At 43.3% G+C, this 23,947-nt stretch overlaps 1 protein-coding gene and 2 pseudogenes across 3 annotated transcripts; 1 reads left to right on the top strand and 2 right to left on the bottom strand.

The window, feature by feature from the left end:
* The first annotated feature begins 429 nt into the window (after window positions 1-429).
* LOC310776013 (ras-related C3 botulinum toxin substrate 2) lies at window positions 430-18,972 on the top strand. The gene is made up of 7 exons (XM_083636159.1): window positions 430-557; window positions 6,006-6,077; window positions 7,027-7,144; window positions 8,050-8,112; window positions 15,028-15,187; window positions 15,573-15,707; window positions 16,787-18,972. The coding sequence occupies exons 1-6, from the start codon at window positions 523-525 to the stop codon at window positions 15,701-15,703; spliced, it is 579 nt and encodes a 192-aa protein (XP_083492285.1). The 5' UTR covers window positions 430-522; the 3' UTR covers window positions 15,704-15,707; window positions 16,787-18,972.
* Window positions 11,135-13,099, bottom strand: LOC310776012 (endoplasmic reticulum chaperone BiP pseudogene; annotated as a pseudogene). The gene has a single exon. The product of its transcript is annotated as an endoplasmic reticulum chaperone BiP pseudogene (transcript).
* Window positions 18,973-21,236: 2,264 nt separating the features above from the next.
* Window positions 21,237-22,742, bottom strand: LOC310775828 (serine--tRNA ligase, cytoplasmic pseudogene; annotated as a pseudogene). The gene has a single exon. The product of its transcript is annotated as a serine--tRNA ligase, cytoplasmic pseudogene (transcript).
* Window positions 22,743-23,947: the final 1,205 nt, after the last annotated feature.

Raw genomic sequence — 23,947 nt, 5'->3', positions numbered from 1 at the left:
TGTATGCAATGACTCATTGTGAATGCCTGCAGAATGAAGAATGAGGAAGCCCCGCCCTCAATTCGATATTCACCAACATACACTGACCAAGCCCAACATGTATAGTATTTGAATTCTATCAGGACCTTCTCACCTTCCAAACACACCGAGACCATTGAATTGACAGATTTCTCAAAGTTCTTATCTACTGCAGCACTCTCCTTATTCCCATGATCTCAATGGGACATATTTACACCCTGCTGTTTGCATTGCACTTATGTTTTTATCTCCCTCGCACACTGTTTGCACATGTTCTGCTGTTCTGCAAAAAAAGCGAAGGAGATACGAGGGCGGGCGAAAATAAAGGAAGAGAGAGGGAGATAGAGAGAGAGCAAGGGAGGGGAGGAGGAAGGGAGGGAGGTGTGTAACAACTTCCTGTAAGTGCATGCTGAGTTGTGTCTGCACTTCCCTCTGTGCCTCTGAAGCTGTCACAAAGAGTGAAGAACCCAGACGCAGCGACTGAGCGGAGCTGAGCTGAGAAGGATGCAGGCTATCAAATGTGTGGTCGTGGGAGATGGGTACGCTTTGACTTTTACATTACCTTACCTTTTAACGTCTCTGCTGCCTTTCCAGTGTGAAGCATCAGGTGTTGGATGGATGAGGGAGAGCTATAGTATTTGGCCTTGGCCTGTGTTCCAGCCAGCAGATCTTTTGGTAATGGACTATGGGTGATCATTTAAACCACCCTGGACAGTCTGTGGTGTGGTTGTGTGCTACAGCGTCAACTCAACGACTTACTCTCTATGTAGATCAGGAGATGAAGAAGGTGAGAAGGTGATCTATAAAGTGTGACGTGCAGATGTTAGGTGTCTGTGTGACAGAGTTGATCCAGCAGTGGAGAGAGAGAGAGAGAGAGTGCTCGATGTGCTGAGCAGGCCACAACATGCAGGAAAATGCTGTCATGCTACAGGCTGACTACCTCGGCATATGTAGATTAATACCCGGGAAACCCTATTGGGACTGGCTTATAACAGCCAGAATACAATAGATACAGTATATGAAAACACAGCAAAACTCCCACTTTTGTGTTGGTTGTTGTTGAAGCTGATCATTAATTGGTTCCTGTAAAGGCCGGTGGATGGATTTATAGTTGTACTATTTCCTGGTGTGTGTTTTTATTGACCAAATGTGGTTCATTTTCAAATGTTCAAAAGTCGAAACATTTCCAAGCCATCCATTATGTGACTGCTGCTTCTTGGCCTTTGTAGTTTTAAAGAGTTACAGTACAGAGTGCTTTTCCTCTTCACGACAAGAAGGCTCTGCTTATACTGTATAGAACACAAGGAGACAATGCTATCTATTTAAAGAAACACAGCAACTTTATTGTTTGTGTGTGTGTGTGTGTGTGTGTGTGTGTGTGTGTGTGTCTCTCTCTCTCTCTCTCTCTCTCTCTCTCTCTCTCTATCTCTCTCTCTCTCTCTCTCTCTCTCTCTGTGTGACCAAACAAGTTTGAGCACATAGACAGAGTCATTATAAAGTGTTCATTAAGAGGAACTTGGCCTCAGGTGGGGAAGCCACTCACTTCTCATTGAGTCACTGTGTACAGAAGCCACCATGCTGCTGAAATATGGCCTATATAGAGAGCCAAAGTGAACTTCCTACTTCAACACTGTACCAGAGAGTTTCATCCGCCGTTTATTTTCCCATAGACATTTCGTAAAATGCTTACAAAAATGGTTTTACTTGTTCAAACCAAACGGTTCAGATATATTTAGAAACAGGAGAGACCACAAAACATTTCACTCAGGCCAAAATGTAAAAAAAGATTGCGGATTTAAAGAAAATATTTTTTCAATGTTTTCGAGTGAAATGTTATGTGGTCTCTCCTGTTCCTATATCTGAACTGTTTGTTAAGTAAAACATTTTTTATAAGCATTTTACAAAATGTCTATGGGAAAATAAATGGCGGATGAAAGTATCTGGCACAGTGCTGAAGCATGAAGTGACGTTCACTTTAGCTCTCTATAGAGCCAGCTTGCTGCAGTGACTGGGCTCTCTGGATGGATGATAGTTTAGTTTAGAGTCTATTAAATAAACACATGTCAAGAACTTACTTATATATCATATTTAGTATATTTTTTAGTACTATGACATTCTATCGTCAGTCTTAAAAACGATGGATTGGATTGTCTAGTTGAATTGATTGGATATTAAAATTATCACGTTAAGCACTTACACAAATCGTTATTTTCTCAAGGATGACCAAATTAATTACCTTAATCAAGTCCCATCTGACACATAGGTGGATGATGTTTAGTTTCAATTCTTGGACGTTAAAAGACACTAAACACATTAACAAGTCGCAAAGTCATAAAAGATATCTGACATCATAAGAGTATAGGTGGAGACTCTGGAGATGATGCGCCATGGCTGCAGTTATGGAAATCGCCCGCTCCACAGGCTTCCAAAATCTTGACTGACAGACGCAGGCAGACCCACCCAGGCGCCATCGTGCAACTGTGTGCCATCGGCTCATACTAGATCAGAGTTGCTTGAGTGACATCACTGATGACATCACAATCGTGACCCACACTGCTGCCACACCGTCACCACAGACACCACCAACCACAAGATATATTAGTTGTGTCTCTCTAATATGATACACTGGTTTGAATATGCAGTAAAGAGTAAACCGTTTAATTTGCAGAGAGGCCAGTGCATGCAATATCTAATCATCATATTTATATTAGTAATTTATCTCTGGGGGAATTCCCACCAATCCAATGCTTCATTACTAGTTTAGACGAAGAAGTGATGTGAAGTCTGACTCAAGACCCACCCTACTCTGCCTCTGATTTGTGGTTGTTTGTTCTGAGGGTAAGCCAATCAGAGGCGGAGTAGAAGTGACATGTCATTGCATTTTTTTTTATTCCAAAGTTTAAACCTGTGCCGATGTAAAAAATGTGCTATGGATTGATGGATGGATGGATATATGGATGATGGATTGCATTCTTGCATGGCCTTGCATGGCATCGCATGGCCTTGGAATGCATGGCCTTGCATTCTTTGCCTTGTGTACAAAATTCTACATAACACTGCTCCCCCTCCGCTCCGATCATTCATCACACAGAGGTCAGATACTAACCGGGCAACCAGAGGTGCAACTCGAGGCGACTGTGTTGTTCCGAGCAGAAAAAGTGCCTTCAGCCACTCTGTATTTTCAGTTAAGGCAACGCAGGAATGGAACAAAGTACCAGTGCATATTAGAGAGCTTGCTACTTACCGTTCCTTTACAGCAGTGGTTCCCAACCTTTTTTGTCTTATGTACCCCTTGAGCTGTTTTTCCATGACAATAGTACCCCTCACTCATGCGTGTTGATGATCACATACAAGTAAATCTATACAAAATATATGTTTCACTGAACTGCCGGTGTTTGGGCTTTTTAGTTGTTGTTTTTGCCATTATCAGTAGCAGAACAGTGTAGCAGTTGACACTTGCCAGCAGAACTAGTTGCGGCACACGCATCACATTTTAACAATGGGCTTATGAAATGACTTGGAATATATATATATTTATTTATCATTTTGGAGGTCAATTGTATTCCCCAATCATTCCAAGTACCCCCTGCAAGCTGCTCAAGTACCCCTAGGGGTACACGTACCCCTGGCTGGGAATCACTGCTTTACAGGACACCTGAAACTATGGCTCACAAATAACCAGTCATGTGCACATTAACAATACAATAACTACTTCTCCCAGCATTCAGTCTCTAGTGTCTTATGTGTTTTTATTGGTGTGTCTGTTTTAGATGTGTTCTGCTATGCTTATATGTGCTTTTATTTTGTCTGCATGGCATCGTATTAATCATCCCTTTATGTTTTTATTGTCTTCTTATTTTTGTAACACATGCATTTTAATTGATTTGAATTTTAGGCTGCCTTTTCAACATCTGGCCAGGGACAGCAGATGGAAACTAGCCGTCCAGGCTAACTCTGGCTCACTTACAGTCTTACTGTTGATTGGTGTGCATTGTCCCTGAGAAATAAACTAATAAATAAAATAAATAAATAAATTTAAGTTGGCATAAACATTCAACAATCAGTATAAAACACATCTGCAGTGAAATCATAGATTGTATAAAAATATGGACATAGCCGCCGTGATGTCACCCATTTGTCTGTGGAACCCCGATTTGAAACCAGGGGACAGAGAAGCTGATGGAAAACCAGATGACATGTAAGACCAAAGCAGAGAGAGAGAGAGAGAGAGAGAGAGTAGTCAGATTTCCATCCACCTGTTTTGATGCGAAATTTCAATTTGCGCATAAAAAACTGAGTGGAAACGCTGCCTAATTCGCAAAAACCTCCAAATATCGCAAAAAAGTTTTCACGCTTGAGAGAGGCGGAAAAGTTGGGTGTATCGATAAAAGGAAAATGCGAAACGTGCGGTGGAAACAGTTTAAGCGATATTCCGTTGTCTCTCCATTCAAAAACAACACAGTTTGCCTTGATCACTGCAAAACGTGACATGCCGTGTGTAGCCGCCACACAATAGGGCTACAGACAGTAAATAATGGAACGTGCAGCACAATACCCGCCGTGGTAAACAGAAGAAGACTGGGATATTAAATTTAAGGTGACTCACTTCTAGACTTGAATGAAATTGTATTCACTTACTATATGCTCCATGGATTACCATTTTACAATTTCAGAGCCGAAATTGTAACATAGCAACGTTGGTCCACAAGCGTTGCTATTTTACAATTTTTTTGGAGATAGGGTTGGGATTAGTTTGCCGAGTCACACCTGATAATCCAGAAATGGCGTTATGGTACCTTTGTCTACTTGTAGATCATCAAGAAACTTTAAATGAATAACGTTAGATGTGTTTAACAGAGCTGTAGGCCTACAGTATATCGTGTCTAGCAGCTGATCAGCAGCTCAGACAGCCTCAAACACCAGGTGATTGACAGCTCTATAATTCACAAAATAGCAGTGGATGGAAACACGCATTGTTTCGCATTTTATTTTGCCGACTTTCTGAAAATTCGATTAAAACTTGCAATACATTTGGATAGAAACCCAGCTAGAGAGAGAGAGGAGAGAGAGAGAGAGAGAGAGAGAGAGAGAGAGAGAGAGAGAGAGAGAGAGAGAGAGAGAGAGAGAGAGAGAGAGAGAGAGAGACATCTCTTTCATGATCAGCCAGTTTCACTGTTTCCTGTTTTCAACACCAACTGATGCTTTTGAAATAGATCAGTTCCTGGTACACCATTTTGACTCTCGCGCACACAAACTCACGCACGCATGCGCACACACTCACGCACACACAAGCACACGCGCACGCACGCACACACACACTGATTTAGAGGAAACAGGTGTAGTCCTCTCCTCTCTGTAAACGGCACACCGACATCCCACACAGTCATGTGATCTCCGCTTGTTGCCTTGGCGACATGTGGCTCCACTTTGCTGATGTCACTTCCTGTCGCGTTACCCCACACTTTGCAACATTCAGTCGCTGCCAATATATTGTAATGCTTCTTTCTTTCTTTCTTTCTTTCTTTCATTCTTTCTTTCTTTCTTTCTTTCTTTCTTTCTTTCTTTCTTTCTTTCTTTCTTTCTTTCTTTCATTCTTTCATTCATTCATTCATTCTTTCTTTCTTTCTTTCTTTCTTTCTTTCTTTCTTTCTTTCTTTCTTTCTTTCTTTCTTTCTTTCTGCTGGTGCCATATCTTCAGTCAGGTGGTGACACACAGCAGCAAGCAACCTTTTTGAGCAACCTGATGGGCAACAGTTCAACCAAAAATCTGACATCGAAACATATTGAACATATGTTACAGTATATGATACATGTGGTGATTGCACTACTATCTCTTGCTACACCTCCTGCTTCTCTCTCTCTCTCTCTCTCTCTCTCTCTCTCTCTCTCTCTCTCTCTCTCTCTCTCTCTCTCTCTCTCTCTCTCTCTCATGGAGCCAGGCTATATTTTCATCTTACATGTTCTGTGTGTGTTTTCCTGTGTTTTAGAGCTGTGGGGAAAACGTGTCTTCTCATCAGCTACACTACCAATGCCTTCCCCGGGGAGTACATTCCTACTGTGTGAGTATTACACACACACACACACACACACACACACACACACACACACACACACACACACACACACACACACACACACACACACACACACACACACACACACACACACACACACACACACACAACAAACAAATAAAAAAATACATGTATCCAAACTCATACTACACGCATATAGTCAAATCTATACACTATACAGACATATACATACATATACATACAGAAATACACACACTTTTGTAGTACTAACCATTCAAACATTAGCAGGGAAAATGTCAGTACAGAAAGTAAATGAGAAACAGTATCCTCTTCCTCTGCATTGTTGTGGTGCCCCTGAGCAAGGCACTGACCCCCAGCTGCTCACTGGCCAACAGTAGAAGACTGTGGCTGTTCAGCTGTGAATGTGTGCTCAACTCTACAAGTATTAAAATAAAGTTACCATCCATACTAAACATCCATGCACTGTGATGAGGTTGTATGGCTGTTTGGATGAAGCCATCCACCAAATGTTGTTACTGGTAGGTTAAGTACTATATGGGAAGTTGAGGGAAATAGAATACAAAGCTAATGGATAGACTGTACTGTTTCAGTTTAACCACATGGGTGCAGCACTGCTTCACATATGGTCTCAACAGTGTCTTTCTGCAGTGGCTGTCATTCTTTTCCATTCAGTCAGTTAATAGGCTATTAATCTTTCAAGACAAATGTAGTTTTTCTGTAACCAGTAGATTCCCAGATTGGCATAGTTTTTTATGACATTTGCACTGAATATTCGCGCCTCATAATATCATACTTCAGTCGATCATTGATGCTTTTTTATGAGACAGCACAGCATTTATTGATTGCTTAAATAATTGCTTAAATAAATGATTATTGATTGATTAAATAACGGGTTAAGATAAATTGACTGGGCGACTGATTGATTTTTGATTGATTTACATGTTGCCCATAGATTTGACAACTACTCAGCCAACGTAATGGTGGACAGCAAGCCAGTCAACCTGGGCCTCTGGGATACAGCCGGACAGGAAGACTACGACAGGCTCCGCCCACTGTCCTACCCACAGACGGTATGCACGCATGCACACACACACACACACACACACACACACACACACACACACACACACACACACACACACACATACACACACAGAGACACACACCGTCTGCTCATTAAAAAGTGCACTATCCACTTTTGTAATCCACTATTTCTCTCCATGACAATAACAGTCATTGGATGATATGGACTCAGACCCAGGAGCCTAACCATGCCATCTAACTGCCTGATCCATACAGACTGATTGAGCTACCTCCCACTAACTGAAAGCACCTTAGTGTGTGAAGACCATGTGACCAACATCTGAGAGAGGAACAACCCAAATACAATTCATAATAACAGCACGCTATGAATCATTAAGTAAATTAATAGTAAATACTTAATTTGTCATTTATAAAGCATTGTTCACACATTTAATACCTATTAGTAAGTCATTTGTGTTGTGTCTGTTTCCTTTTTCTGATGATACAATTTGAGACTTTTGTGAGTCTTGAGATACTACTTCTGGTATTGCAGCCTGTCAATCTAATTTGTAAATGCTTTTTAAGGCATAGTTAGTCCTCACTTTAGATGAGGTCACACAAACTTAACTAACAAAACAGACACAAACAAAAGTAAATGCTTTCTAATTACCTTATTAATGTGGGAGCAAATGCTTTATAAATGATGAATTATTTACTAATACTTAAATAATGCTTCATAGCGTGCAGTTATTATCAAGTGTTACCCATGATGGCATTCTCACTCATTTATATTGAGTGTCATTGCACACTGATAAACAGCAAAGCTTAGGCAGAAAAATACAAATCTGTACAGGTGAGATAAATGACATAAATCTAATGTTCACAACATATAATATAATCTGCCCTCATTTCTTTTTGAATATTTCCATCTCCACCCCCTCCATCTGTCCAGGATGTATTCCTCATCTGTTTCTCCCTGGTGAGCCCAGCATCCTATGAGAACGTCAGAGCTAAGGTGAGTCTGCTCTCTGGATGATACATTACTCACCGCTCCTCTCACTGTATTACCTGAATAATAAACGAATAAGTCACCTGAATGACTAGTTACCCATACGTCAGCTGAATTATTAGTCTCCCAGCCAGTTACAGTAGTAACCCTGAATGACTAGTTGCCTAGATATTAACTCACCCGAATGACTAGTTGCCTAGTTATTAAGTCACCTCAATGACTAGTTGCCTAGTTATTAAGTCACCTGAATGACTAGGTGCCTAGTTATTAAGTCACCTGAATGACTAGTTGCCTAGTTATTAAGTCACCTGGATGACTAGTTGCCTAGTTATTAAGTCACCTGAATGACTAGTTGCCTAGTTATTAAGTCACCTGAATGACTAGTTGCCTAGTTATTAAGTCACCTGAAGGAATATCCAGTTAATAAGTCACTTGAGTGATTGATTAGTCATCTGCATGTAGTCGCCAAGTAAAAAAGGCACCCAAGTGATTAGTTACCTAGCCAGTTAGTCACATGAATGCCTGTCACCCAGTTGATATGTTTATTAGTTGCTATTGTAGTTTAACTTTATTTAATCATGGGGCACGGTGGTGCTGTGAGCGCTGAAGAAGTGCGTGCCCGTCCGCATGTCCTCAAGTACCCACCGCCCGGGTGGGGTCGTCAAAAGGGCCTTTCTGTGTGGAGTTTGCATGTTCGCCCCGTGTCCCCTGGGGGTTTCCTTCATATAGGAACCCCTCACCAAAAAACATGCAATATCCTGGTCGCTGAAGTGGTGCCTCCTCTGGTCGTTCCTGTTTGGAGGGAGGGGAACTTGTTGGAATAGCGTGATCCTCCCACGTGCTCTGTCCTACCGGTGAAGCCCTGTCAGGTGAAAAGAAATGGCTGGCTACTTACTGCCCATGTCTCGGAGGAAGCATGGAGCCAGTTTCGGCTTTCCCCAGATCGGCAGAGGGTGGAGCAGCAACCAGGATAAATAAATAAAAAATTTGCACTAAATATGGGGTGAAAAAAATCTGGAAAAGACAAACAAACAATCAATTCACCAACTTCACAAGTCAATTGAATGTCTGACATCTGCCGAAAGTGAACAAAAGTAATACACATCAATAAACTTGATATACAAAACGGTAAAACTATGTTTTCTGTTTGAACCAATAGAGTACCGCAGGGATGACATATTTTTGTAGGCTTTATCCGGAAATCGCCGCCATTTGTTTCTTCAGTGGAAAAGTCTATGGGGTTTTTGAATGGGGATTTCACTTAAATGCATAAAATAAGGTCTGTGGTTAACAAAAGTGGAAATGGAAATGCAAACCTGGGTTCTGCATGATACTCTTCACAAACGTGGATAACTTTTATGCCTTTTGAAGTGTTTTATATAAATGGCGTAAACCCCCCCCACACACATTTACGCGCCAAAAGTCAGGACTATAGGTCTGGCTATATAGGCCTATTGGTCTAGCTGCAGTCGACAATGCTCCAAGTCGATGCTGACATAGTAGCATGTTTCCAGCTTTAGACTCGTGTGGAAAAGTTGGGTTTTGAGATTAGTACAATAGAAATTTGCACATTCGATTTTGTTTGTTTCGTGCTCTCAATCGGAGTTTCTCTGGCTGGAGCCAATTTGTGCTTGGCTTCTTCTCCAAGTAGTAAATTATGTCACAGACAGTTATGAGGTAATAAATCACCGATGGCATACAGTTCTAGATGGTTTGCATCTAGAACTGTATGACATTGGTCATTTATGACCTCATCACTGTCTGTGACATCATCAGGCATGTCAAATCATCAGTGATGCACATTACCTGCCAATCAAACAGTGTGGGCAGGGCCTCTTACCAGACATCACCATGTGGAGCAAAGAGTGATGTCATCATCAGTGATGTTATAAAGCACTGATGTCATAGACCTTATGAAGGTGATATCATATACATTGTGACATAATTTGCTAAGCCACAATGGCTCTGTGAGTGTGAATGCATAATACATAAAATATTGCTGGGCACATTTATTTTTGATTTTTTGATTTTTTTTTAGGCTATACAAAAGAGAATACACTGATGTGAATACAGATGCTGTATATAGAGCCCAGTGTGCTATTTCTGTCTGGATTCCTCTCTATCTTATACACTTCTGTTTTTTGACGTAGCTCACACGTCACAGTATCACTTCCGTATGCCACGTCAGCTCACCTTGTGCCACGTATTGCTCTTATACAGGTGCGGCAACCAACTTTTCTGCCCTACAGCCTGACGAAGACCAGAGGTTGAAACGCGTTGCGTCTCTTGTGCCCTTATCCTTCTCTGAAGATGTACTTTGTATTAACTGATTAAACACGATTTCAGACGGACAAGCCCGTCTTTTATTGTCACACGGTTACACATCAACACATGCACGGAGGGCCACAAACACACACATGCTGACGGTGGCCGGTGAAATTTGTCCTCTGCATTTAACCCATCCTGGCTTTGTCCTTTCCTCCGGAGGGCAGGCCAGGAGCAGTGGTCGCTTTCTCGTACAGCGCCCGGGGACCGACTTCGGATGTTGTCGTCACTGGTCGGATGACGATGACGATCTGATCTTCTGCATGTTTTTTTTTAATGGGGGGGGTTATATACGGAGGAGCCCCCCTGGGGGAGCACGGGGAGAACATGCAAACTCCACACAGACAGAAAGGCCCTTACGACGAGATACCCCACCTGGGCAGTAGGCACTGAAGATATGGGGGAACACAACCACAGCGCCCGCAGTGTCCCAGGCGAGAATCGAACTCAGGACCTTCTGACTGCGAGGCGACAGCTCTACCACTGAGCCATCAAGAAGCTCCCTTTTTCTAATTACTGTTTACATTGGCCTGCTGAGCTACCTTGTCGCCACTTTTTGATTTTTCCTATATATTTTTCTCAACATTTAAATTAGTTTATTTCAAAAAGTATTTCCAAAGAATTCAGTATGGTCGCTCATCACCACCGTGCCTCTACCAGTGAGACGGCACGGCAGTGAGAACTTGAGTTGACCTCTACCTAGCTACAACTCATCTTTCTCATCCTGCTCACCTTCCCCACCCTCGGGTGGGGGTCCACCTGCACTAGCGTAAAACTGGCTGATAATGGGCTGCACCATCTCCTCTAGCTCCTTCTTCTTGGCTTGGAAGTCTTCCAGATCGGCGTCCTGGTGGGACTCCATCCACTCAATCTTCTCTTCCACTGCCTTCTCAATGGCTTCCTTATCCTCGTCGGACAGTTTTCCACCAAGCTTCTCCTTGTCCCCCACCTGGTTCTTCAGAGAGTAGGCATAGCTCTCCAACTCATTGCGGCCATCAATGCGTTCCTTCAGCTTCTTGTCCTCATCAGCGAAGCGCTCCGCATCATTCACCATGCGCTCGATATCCTCAGGTGTCAGTCGGTTCTGGTCGTTGGTGATTGTGATCTTGTTCTTGTTTCCCGTTCCCTTGTCCTCAGCGGTGACACGCAGGATACCATTGACATCAATCTTGAAAGTGACCTCAATCTGGGGGACACCACGAGGCGCAGGAGGGATACCACTCAGGTCAAATGTTCCCAGCAGATGGTTGTCTTTTGTCAGGGGATGCTCACCTTCATATACCTTGATGTTGACAGTGGGCTGGTTGTCAATGGCGGTAGAAAAGATCTGGGATTTTTTGGTGGGCACCACAGTGTTCCTGGGGATGAGCTTGGTCATTACTCCTCCAATGGTCTCAATACCCAGGGTCAGGGGGCACACATCGAGAAGAACCACATCACCAGTATCCTCTTCTCCAGACAGAACTCCAGCCTGCACGGCAGCTCCATAGGCCACGGCCTCATCAGGGTTGATGCCCCTGGAGGGCTCTTTGCCATTGAAGAACTCCTTCCCCAGCTGCTGGACTTTGGGGATACGGGTAGAGCCTCCAACCAAGACAATCTCATCAATGTCAGACTTCTTCAGGTCAGAATCTTTCAGCACCATCTGTACAGGTGTCATGGTGGAACGGAACAGGTCCATGTTCAGCTCCTCAAACTTGGCACGGGTCAGGGTCTCAGAGAAGTCTTCTCCCTCAAAGAAGGACTCAATCTCGATGCGGGCTTGGTGCTGGGCAGATAGGGTCCTCTTCGCCTTCTCAACCTCACGACGCAGCTTCTGCACAGCACGGTTGTCCTTACGCACATCTTTGCCAGTCTTCTTCTTGTACAGCTTGATGAAGTGCTCCATGACGCGCTGGTCGAAGTCTTCACCTCCCAGGTGAGTGTCACCGTTGGTGGCTAGCACTTCAAATACACCATTGTCAATGGTGAGGAGGGAGACATCAAATGTGCCACCACCCAGATCGAACACAAGGATGTTCTTCTCGCCGTCCTTCTTGTCCAGGCCGTAAGCTAAAGCAGCAGCAGTTGGCTCATTTATGATTCTCATAACATTCAGACCAGCGATCACTCCAGCATCCTTGGTGGCCTGACGCTGGGCATCATTGAAGTAGGCAGGGACAGTGACCACAGCATGTGTGACCTTCTTGCCCAGGTAAGCCTCAGCAGTCTCCTTCATCTTAGTCAGCACCATGGCAGAGATCTCCTCAGGGGCAAATGTCTCCGTCTGGCCTGCAGAAATGTCAACCTGGATATGGGGTGTGCTCTTCTTCTCAACAACCCTGAAGGGCAGGTACTTGATATCTTGTTGCACAGAGGAGTCACCCCAAATGCGACCAATCAACCTCTTGGCATCAAAGACTGTGTTCTCAGGGTTGGAGGTCAGCTGGTTCTTGGCAGCATCACCAATCAGACGCTCACCCTCACTGGTGAAGGCCACATATGATGGGGTGATGCGGTTTCCCTGGTCATTGGCAATAATCTCCACACGGCCGTTCTTGAACACTCCAACGCACGAGTAGGTGGTCCCCAGGTCGATTCCTACCACGGTTCCCACATTCTCCCTCTTGTCGTCGGCATAGGCAAACACAGTGCCGGCGATCAGCAACACCAAGTACATCAGTTTCATCTTTGCTTATATCCTATGAAGAAATCCTAACAGTGGGACTGTTACGTGTCTCTGTTCTCAAGTTGATCCTCCCACCACTTATATAGCCTCACCCAGGAAGGATTTATGACATCACTGATGACATCACAATTGCCCGAGTGACATCACTGATGACCTCACAATTGCAATTGACATCACTGGTGACATCACTGATGGCCTCACAATAGAGCTCAACAGTCACATGACATATTTTGCCCCGGAAGTGAGTTTCCCATTCATTTTCTCCATAGACATTTCAAAAAAATCGTTATTTAGTTTTAAGGCTGGAACCAAGCCAACCCATCACCTACTAACTCGTGAGTGACTATAAAACATATGACTAATATAGTCACTATATGTGACTATATTTAAACATAACATTTCAGAAAACTTGTAATACAAAAAAATCTCTATAAATAAATCATTAACTGACTGTAATTTCACTGATTCAGTTGTATTCCTTGAGCCATAAAACCTAGGGTTAGACACCAAAACCACCTTTCTACGTTGAATAGCAATTTAGGTATATAGTAATTTCAAGTTCCCATCGATGGACGTCATCATGAAAATGACCCCTTTCTGGAATTTTCATTTCAGTAGACTTTTAGTATATTTACCCTGCCCAAGAATCCATTGAAAAACTCCCCTGTGACCCCCTTGTCAAGCGGACGTTATAGGCTATATAGGCCTAGCTGCAGTCTGTGACGTTGAAGGGAAACGTCTACCTGACACACGTTTTTTTTGTTTTATTGTTAATATATATATGTATATATATATATATATATATATATATATTAGAGATGCGCAGATGAGCTTTTCTGCCACCCTAATCCGCGTGTGAACCATCCACCCGCCATAAATCTGCACAAATTATTTCGTACTATTTATAGATCCGCGCCCGCTGTGCACCCGACATTTCACAACGCTACAAATGAGCGATTTGGCGATTCACTTACGGTTTCTGCCTCTGTCGGTGCGATCGCTGGAGTCTCCAAATAAACTTCCATGCTGTATTACAATCCAGTCCAGCACTTGCCCATGTAGCATACATGGGCACGCTATAGCTTTAAGTTTAGATCAAGACTGGATTGACCTGTATGGGAAAATAATACTAGCGTGTCGCATCTTCTCTTCCAACGTGTCTTCAGTGGAGACTCCTTTGATGTTCTGGTGACATCATTGACCATAAGCAGTAAGAAAGAAGGAATCCATCACGTTGATGCGTGGCTATTTGCTTACTACTGCCTTGGGTCCTTGCCATGGGCGGCTAACATGTGCCTGACAAAAAATGAAGCTTAAAATACGTTCATAGATAACCTAATTAATATGAATGTTCTTCATTAATGATACATCATTTCACCCGCCCGCAACCCATCCGCTATTAATCAGAGTGTTCACTTTTATGATCGGGATATCCGCGGTCAGCGCGGTTATAACTGCAGCCCGCTCATCTAATATATATATATATATATATATATATATATGTATATATATATATATATATATATATATATATATATATATATATATATATATATACATATTCGGCTTCGGCTTCGGGATTGGAGAGCAGCCCCTTCCTTTTGGGCATTGTAGTTTGTTCTACTGTCGCACATCATCCTTTCATGGTGTGAAAACGTTTTCCTCTCATTGTTTGTGTTATTCACATTTTAAGTCATGTTCATTTCACATTTCATGAAAGCAAGCTGATTTGTTCCCTCTTCTGTCTACCTCCTCCTGTCTCTCCTCTGCCATCCACCTGCTGTCTACCTCCTCCTGTCTCTCTCTCGTCTCCCTTCACCCTCTCTCCTTTCCTCTCACCCACACATCACACCTGTCTCTCTCTCCTGATTGATCCCTCGTCATCCTGTCACTTTCCGTCCCCCTGACCCTCCCCTCCGCTCCGGCAGTGGTACCCGGAGGTGCGCCACCACTGCCCCTCCACACCCATCATCCTGGTGGGCACCAAGCTGGACTTGCGGGACGAAAAGGAGGCCATTGAGAAGCTGAAGGAGAAGAAGCTGGCGCCCATCACCTACCCTCAGGGCCTGGCTCTGGCTAAGGAGATAGGTCAGTCGCGCCCATGCGGTTCCCTCAGGTCTTGACAGTATAGTTACCTATTTGACTTCCAACAACCTACTGGCTGATTAGAAGGAGTTTCAGAGACTAGTCGACTATAAAAACCACCAATCGACACTGGGCATCGTAGTCGACTAATGGTTAATCTGTGGTTTTAGGAATAAACAATATAAATCAATAAAATAGTAGTGACGACTACTAAAATGCACTAGTCATGAATGCCCTCCTGGTTAGACCAGCTTGCCAATATGTTGAGTCAATATTAGAATTGTATGTGTTTGATGTGCAACTCTGATATGATGTTGTGTGTGTGTGGGTGTGTGTGTGTGTGTGTGTGTGTGTGTGTGTGTGTGTCTTGCCCTGTGTGTCTGTGCAGACTCAGTGAAGTACCTGGAGTGCTCGGCTTTGACCCAGCGCGGCCTAAAGACAGTGTTTGATGAGGCCATCCGGGCCGTCCTCTGCCCCCAGCCCACCAAACCCAAGAAGAAGCCCTGCTCACTGCTGTGAAATGGTAAGACTATGGAAAGACAGAGGAAGGGAGAGGGAGGGGGAGAGGGAGAGGGAGGGAGTGAGACAGGGAGGAAGAGAGGGTGAGACGGAGGGAGAGAGAGAGGGAGGCAGGGGAGGAAGGACGTGGAGGGATGCATTGGACAGAGCCATTCAACAGGAAGTTAAACAATCGGAATTGTATTTTCACTGTGACTCATAAACCTAGTCTGACTCATATATGTCAGTCGAACTAGGTTTGACCAGGTGAGCCAGACTAGATTGAGCAGGGAAAACAGTCCCCTGGACAGGAAGTTGTGACACAATGGGTCAAGTGGGCGTTACATAAGGTGAGTAGGTAAGGCTAAAGTGGGGATGAGGGGGTAAAGGGGGAAAGAGAGGCACACTCAGAGAGAGAGAGAGAGAGAGAGAGAGAGACAGAGATAACAGTGACACAGACAGAGAGACACCGTGTTCAGACAGGAGAGGTTGAGACAGATGCGTTGAATGTATTCTGGGAGATAAAGTCAAATTCTCTCACAAGATCTCCTTAATCTCTTTGTAAGCTGATTTTCACTCATGTCACATGATTTGATATGTGAGAAAAGGACTGGGTAATTATTTTCAAGCCTCAAGGGCAGATTCCAATTTGCCAGGAGGAGGAGAGAGACACATGGCAGTCACTGAGGTGGAAAATATAGCAGTAATTTGACAGACAAGGATCCAACCCTTCTCTCTGCAGGAGATGCATTAGCAACCCCAAAACACAAAGACCAAAGGAAAATGGAGCTTATTTACTGTAATAATGGTGGTGTTGAAACGCATCCCGCTGGGACTGTATTATAGGTTAAGGTAAGGAGAGAATGAGAAGGGGGGGTATTTTAGGAAACAGTGGAATGATGAGTCATTTGTCCTCTCAGACAAATACTTGATTTAGTCAGTCCGTTATGTTGAAGCAGAAATTAAATTAATTAAGTTTCTGGATGATAGGGGGGAACATACTCTCTATCCTCCCACATGCATTGTCATTTTTCACCCTGTGTGTGTCTGGTGACGAAGGTGTTCTAGTTTCATACTGTCTCTATTGTCTTCTATTTCTCCCAGGACCTGTGAAGAGACCGTCTGCTGACCCTGGGTTGAAGGAAGAAGATTTGAAAGTTCTGTTATGTCTCTAATGGAAAACTACAACCGCCATCGCCTTAGTCATAATAATAATAATAATAATAATAATAATAATATAATAATAATAATAATAATAATAATAATAATAATAATAATAATAATAATAATGACAACAATAATAATAATAATGACAATAATGACAATAATAATAATATAATAATAATAACAACAACAACAACAATAATGAAATGAGAAGCGAATTATGAGTGCTTTAGAGACAATTAAAGCTGCCCTATAGGCACGATTGTTATTTAATAAAAATATAAAAAGTAATCAGTCCAAATCACAAAGTGGGCTGCAACTGGCTGTCCCTTCTGCCCTAATGAATGAATTCACCTCTTTTGCTCAGATGAAATTCAGGAGTTGGGTGCTTTATGTGTACTGCCCAGAGGAAGTGAAGAGTGGCAGGCTGGCCTTATCCTAAATGCCAACTTCCTGTAGCCAGACTAGCCTACCTCTTACTGCCAACGGGCTCAGCAACGTACAAAGTTGCCTAGTGGTATTGGTACTGTACTGTACTGTAGGTAGTAGTAGTGTTGTGTTACGATTGTGTTTTTGAGAGGAACGAACAATAAGGATGCATAATGGAACAGTGGAGGGATAATGTAATTGTTCTCAGAGTGGGGAGAGCTGAACAATATTGTATTAGAGTGAAATGTATTTGAAATGTGTTGCTTCTTTTGATATTAAAATTATTTGGTTATATTGAAATTATATTGATTATATTGATCTGCAGAGAAAGTTATTTCTAACAGAGTGGAGGTGTCAAGTTCAGCTTCAAGAATCTAACGTCCTTACTCTAAGCTGTCTTGCAGCAAGAGATACGCAGATACACAGATAATCAGTTCAGCTCTCGCCCAGAGTGAGCAGGTGGGTGTTCGGTCTCTTGCTTAAAGAGTGTGGTGCAGGTAAAAATAAATAAAAATATTTACACTTAGGACTCAAGATTCTTATGAAAATACCCCCAAAAAACTAAAACAAAATTAACATATGCCCCCAGCACAGAAATATGGAGGAAAAAGGTAGCAATATAATGCACAAAAAAAAGCCATTTGTGCAGATAACACCTGTGACGACACTACTGTAATAATAATAATATACAGTCAATGTGTACAGCAGAAAACTTTCCAAAACACCAGATGTAATTATCATATTTGTACGATAATTTACCACCAAAACCAATAACATTTTGTCTCTCTGGCTGGTACGATAGTTTGACACTGCCCCGAATGCATTTCGGCATTGACGGGAGAAAAAGAAAACTCCACTCCATTTCCCCCCCAAAGGCAACTTTTTACTTTCTGTTTACTTTGGGCTCTATCTATGGTTAATATCGCACTTTATAGTTTCAGCAGTCAAACGTAACTAGTAGTAAAAACTAGTTGACCCCCAATATGCAATTGGTTTTTCAAAATAACGTCTATTTGCAAAGATACATTTGGAACCGACCATCTAAGCCGGCTGCAGAATGGTCTGAGGCGGATAACTTTATCATCGGAGACGGACGCAAGTGGCACTCGCTGGAGCTCAAGAGGAGAGCAGTTTCAGCTACAGAGGGGAGGAGTTTTAGCTGCAGAGTGGAGTTGATGTAGCCTACTGTAGTGAGCGGCCTCTCGAGACGGTCGGCGTACGGAGGTAATGTTCCGAGGGAACATTTATTTATTATTGTGTATTAAATCATCACAGGTGTTATTGCTACAGTAGATTTGAGGGTTTTTATGTGCGCGTGGCAGATGCTTCACAAAAACCAGTCTAGATGCAGCTATGTGTGGGGGAAAACAAAAAACAAAAGATAATCCTAATTGCTACATAAAAGTCCCACATAAACATGCAAAGTGGTGTCTAACCTGCATCATGCTCTTTAAAGACGTTTTGGCTGGACGCCCGGCGGTCGATGGATGGATACACATGTAGGTTGCCTGTATGTGACTGGACGGCCTCTCAAGCCTCTGGGCCACCCTACCACTGCTGTATTCCAGGCAGTCACCAAATTATAGATGCATACTAAAGAGCAGTCAAGTGGAGGGTCTATATCTACTATAAATTGACATTAATGTACCATCTTTTTGAGTTAATCTAATTCCATTTGTAGCATTCAGAATAAAAAGTATCGTAATTGGATTTTATTTGATTGATTTATGTTATGGTCCAACCCCCTCAAACAGTTGTTCATGTGCCTCTTCAACTCCGGGGGGTTTCATGTTAATTTCAGTTATGTTTATAGCCCCTTATCACATAAGCATGGCTCAAAGGGCTTTTAGCATCATCACAGTATTACATCAGGTAATCATAACATAACATCATAACATAACATACTATACTTTTTTTACTACATTATATAGCTACATATCTTTAGACTGTGGGAGGAAACTGCAGCACCTGGAGGAGACCGCCACAAACATGGAGAGAAGATGCAAACTGTGCACAGAAAGGACTGGGGTGGAGATTCGAACCCACGACTGATGTGTGGCGACAGTGCTACTGACCACTGAGCTGTGCCTGGAAGTTGAGCAATTGCACACCGTGGAATCCGCCTTAGTGTGAGATACCTAGGAGAGACATACCCTACCTAGGTATCTAGTTTGTGGTTGAACAGTCTCATGAGGCTGTGATTATCCTAGACTAGTCGTCTCGAAAAATGGTCTCTCACTACAATGAAATGGCTGCTATGGGGACTAACATGACAGTTGAACTGGGCTCATTGAATCCACAAGACTCAGCTTAACAGTCATAGCCAATTTATGCAAGTCCAAGACTGTTTGTGAACCCCTGTATGCAGAAATCTTCAAATTGAATAGGCAAAAAATAACATTTATACTGCATGTACACAAGACACAGATGTCTAATAACGTCGTGGCTACTGGATTCAGCTTGGGCTTCGTCGATGATCTTGCGGCAGGTTCAGGCTTTATTGGCTGGGCTATGAGCAAGAGTTGTCCAATTTATAACCTCAGCAGGGAAGGATTTATGACATCACTGATGATGTTACAATGCATATGACATCATCAGTGGTATAGACCAGAACTGCAACGCGTCATCGCACTGCACCGCGCCCCTTTTTCGGGGAATGCGGAAATCCTCTTTGACTCAGGCTGAACGGACATGACGACAGTCCAGTCAACCTTAATTTATTCATATATCTCGACCGTTCAGGTTCGGGCAAGGTCGCAAAATAATTAGTAGACATGTTTATCAAACCAAAAAAACACTTGAACCCGAAATTAATGAATTGGTATTTTGTCTATGCTAGCTAAAAACACGGCAAAAATACCATCACAACAACGCTATTCATTCTTTCTATCCCCCAAAAAGGGGCGCGGCCTTGACGCTTTGGATGTGCAGTTCTGGTCTATGACATCATCAGTGATTGTCATGTGACTGAACAGAAGGCATAGGCTACAGTTAGCGAGGTCATGTGACTGAAGAGAAGGCAAGTTAATCGAGGTCATGTGACTGAACAGAAGGCATAAAATGAGCGAGGTCATGTGACTGAACAGAAGGCATAAAATGAGCGAGGTCATGTGACTGAACAGAAGGCATAAAGTTAGCGGGGTCATGCAGATGGTTACTCACTTCACATAGGTAATGGGGATTTGATTCAGAGTAGGCGGACTACCAGACGCATTGTGTGATTATTTTAAAATTGTTTCGAATTCGATTTGGCGCTATATAAATATAATATAATGATTGATGAATTGATTCATTGATGTCAATGTTTCACTTATGCTAGTGAACAGCATTACAGTCAACAATGACAAAGGAACATTTCTGGGAAATGATGATGTAATGTATAGATAATTCAAAAACCAAAACGGACAATTTAAAATAGCCCAAGTAATTTTCCGGACATAATTATATTTGTGAATTAAAATAATCAACTTCACTTGTCACAACTTGTCAATCAATGCCTGTTCCACAGAAGATGCAGGTTTTGTTGTTTGTAGCTCATTGCAGAGATTAGGTAAGAGAGTAAATTCACTCAATGTTACACAAGATACTCAACTCTCAGAAACTATTCATAACCTTGAATAATTTATGATCCCCAAATGGAAATAAACTTGTTTCTGCATGTAACCAGCGATTCAGTTCCACTAAGTGCCAAGGAAACAGACCAAAAAATGTAGCTGCTGATTCTGAATGTAGCATCAAACTGGCATTTTCTGTTATCTGTCTGCTTTGAACTCAGTAGAGAAGGTGCCAGACAGATTAGTGAAGTGGACTGCAGTCAGGCAAGAGGACACAGCCATCCCTTTTTCAAATGTGCTTCATGTAAATGAGAGGGAGTGAAGAAAGGAGGAACCGGTGAGATGAGTGAGAACTAGAGCATGGGAGCCTTTAGAGTCGACATGTTCTCCACCGCGCCCCGCAGGCTTTAGTCTCGTCCCCCCTGCTCCTTCTTCTTCTCTCCTCCTTCCTGCTGCTTCTTGGCCTTCTTGGACGTCTCCTGGTCGATGGGGGCAGGCTTCACGAACTTGATCATCTCCGTCAGACCAGGGGGCATGAAGCCCTTGAGCTTATCTGGAATGATGATGCCTTCTTCGGTCTGGTAGTTCTCCAGGATGGCGCAGATCACGCGTGTGGTGGCGCACATGGTCGCGTTCAGCATGTGCACAAAGTCTGCCTTTCCCTTCATCTTCTTAGTCTGTCCGTAGCGTATGCGGAGGCGTCTGGCCTGGTAGTCGGTGCAGTTGGAGCAGGAGACAAGCTCTCTGAAGGCACCGGAGCCAGGGAACCAGGCCTCCAGGTCCAGCTTCTTACTAGCTGCATGATTTAGGGCTCCAGAGACAATGTTGATGATACGATAAGGAATTCCTAGAGACTGGTAGAAGTCCTCTGCCGTCCCGATCATCTCATCAAACATCTCCCAGGATTTGTTGTCATGGGGAGAGGCATAAACAAACTGCTCAATCTTCTCGAACTGGTGCACCCTGAAGATGCCGCGGGTGTCTCGCCCATGAGAGCCCACCTCCTGTCTGAAGCAGGTGGAGAAGCCGGCATAGCGGATGGGCAGGTCATCGGGCTTGAGCCACTCTTCCCTCAGGAAGGCTGCGATGGGCTGCTCCGAGGTGGCGATCAGGTACTTCTCGTCGATGGAGTTGTCGTCTGACTTCTCGCCGGTCTTGCCGATGACCTTGTAAAGCTCGTCGTCGAACTGGCTGAGCTGGGCGACTTCCTGCATGACCTCCTTCCTCATGAAGAAGGGCGTGTAGAGCATGGTGTAGTTCTTGCTGTAGAGCATCCTCAGGGCGTAATTGATCAGGGCCTGCGACAGGAACACGAGAGGCCCCTTTAAGAAGTAGCCTCTGCTCCCAGCCACCACTGCTCCCTTCTCTCCGTCAAAGCCATCGATCATAACCACCAGGTCAACGTGGGAGTACTTCTTCTGGATGCTGCAGTCACCCCAGATACGCTCCACCTTGTTGTCTGCGTCCTCATCATTGCTGATGGGTACAGACGGGTGCAGCAGGTTGCCGATCTCTCTCAGGTACTCGAAGCGCTCCGCCTCCAGCCTTATCAGCTTACTGTCAGCCTTCTCCACGGTCTCGTCCACCAACAAATGCACCTTCTTGATCTGGGTTACTGTCAAGGGCAATAATGTTTCAGTTGTAAGGGACTCCAGGTCCTGCGCTTCATCAGGTAAACACTCATCCTCTCCAACTGGTTCCTTTTTCTTCATCTTCTCCCCAATGCTCTTGCTGCAGAGGTTCTTTGCCTTGTTGAGGTTGTCTGCAGTGAAGCGGCATTTTCTCCACGCCGTATCTGCTGCGACAACTTTATCAACAAATGTAACATCTTTAAACCTCTTCCTCTGAGTCTCACGGACGACTTCTGGATCGCCGCCTTTGTCAGTCCGAAACAGGTCCAAATCCAGCACCATCTCTCCACACTGCTGTCTGTCTGACAAGGACGACCAATCACACTGGATTTCCGACCCGGCCTCACACCTCAGCTCAGCTGCTGCGTGGCCTTGCCTGCTCTATTGGCATGCACAGAGCACAATTGCTCAACTTCGCATCACTGATGAAGCGCTTGAGTGACATCACTGATGATGTCATATACTGATGACATCACTGATGATGTCATAGGCATGCATGATGTCACAGTGGGATCAGGGATTTATGACATCACTGATGATGTCACAGTGGGATTTATGACATCATGGGTGATGTCCCAGTGGGATTTATGACATCACTGATTATGTCACAGTGGGATTTATGACATCATGGATGATGAATGATGTCACAAATTTAAGTCCATGCTAAAGGAAAACAGTACTTTGTAGGAATTTTCATGTTTTTATTTAAATTTTATTAAATTTTAGACAGCTCTTACCATTTTTAAGTATTTTAAAATGCGTTATAGTTCTTTTAGGTTTGGTTCTTTTATCTAATTTTTATGTTTTTTTAGTATTTTAAACAGTTTGTAGTTCCTATAGACGGTTTTCACCAGAGCGCAACCCCACAGCACTTCCTTTTTCTCAGCATTCGGCAAACTGCAGAAATATTCACTCGACATCGTTACTTTTGTTTTCGCTGCTCAGCTGTATAGACGGTTTTCACGGAATGGTCAGTCCTGCACTTGAATGCTTTTTTTTCTTTTATGTCCATAGCAAACACTGCAACAGGAAGTGAGCGGGGGTTCAATTTAGAATGTTTTTGTTGTCAAGTTAAAGCCATCTATACGAGGGATCAGCCGAGCAGCATTTTTGTAAACAAACCGCGTTTCCGGGTGGAAACGGCAATGGGACCCTATGGAGCAAGCCTTGATCAAACTCTCAAGCTACTTCTGCTCTCACTCAGAATGTCAAAATATAAGCGATGTCATGTATAGGTTTTGAGATATTCACGTTTGTTTGACACAACTCATACTAGTTAACTGCTGTGGTTCCGGGTGTTTTGCGGTGATTTGTTGTTGTAACATCACGCTGAGCCCTCGTATAGGTTTGTACTTTTTATGTATCAATGTTTCTTCTTTGTTGTTTTGAGCTGTCTGTCTGAGACCAAGGACCACAATGGGAAACAAATCCTCGGACTTTATTGTGTTTTTATTCTTGATGTTGTTGTCTGAGATGCATATCTTTTG

The sequence above is a fragment of the Poromitra crassiceps genome (assembly GCF_964638095.1).
Source record: "Poromitra crassiceps genome assembly, chromosome: 4".
NCBI lineage: Eukaryota > Metazoa > Chordata > Actinopteri > Beryciformes > Melamphaidae > Poromitra > Poromitra crassiceps.
The sequence above is the reverse complement of the archived record's forward strand: the minus strand, read 5'-3'. Positions and strand labels throughout refer to the sequence as shown.

What these genes read in the sequence shown, in the direction of transcription:
- LOC310776013 (XM_083636159.1), top strand. Translation starts at nt 523, where the DNA reads ATGCAGGCTATCAAATGTGTGGTCGTGGGAGATGG. An exon ending in TGTGTGGTCGTGGGAGATGG is followed by an intron (nt 558 to 6,005) that starts GTACGCTTTGAC and finishes CCTGTGTTTTAG; the next exon opens with AGCTGTGGGGAAAACGTGTC. An exon ending in GGCTCTGGCTAAGGAGATAG is followed by an intron (nt 15,188 to 15,572) that starts GTCAGTCGCGCC and finishes GTGTCTGTGCAG; the next exon opens with ACTCAGTGAAGTACCTGGAG.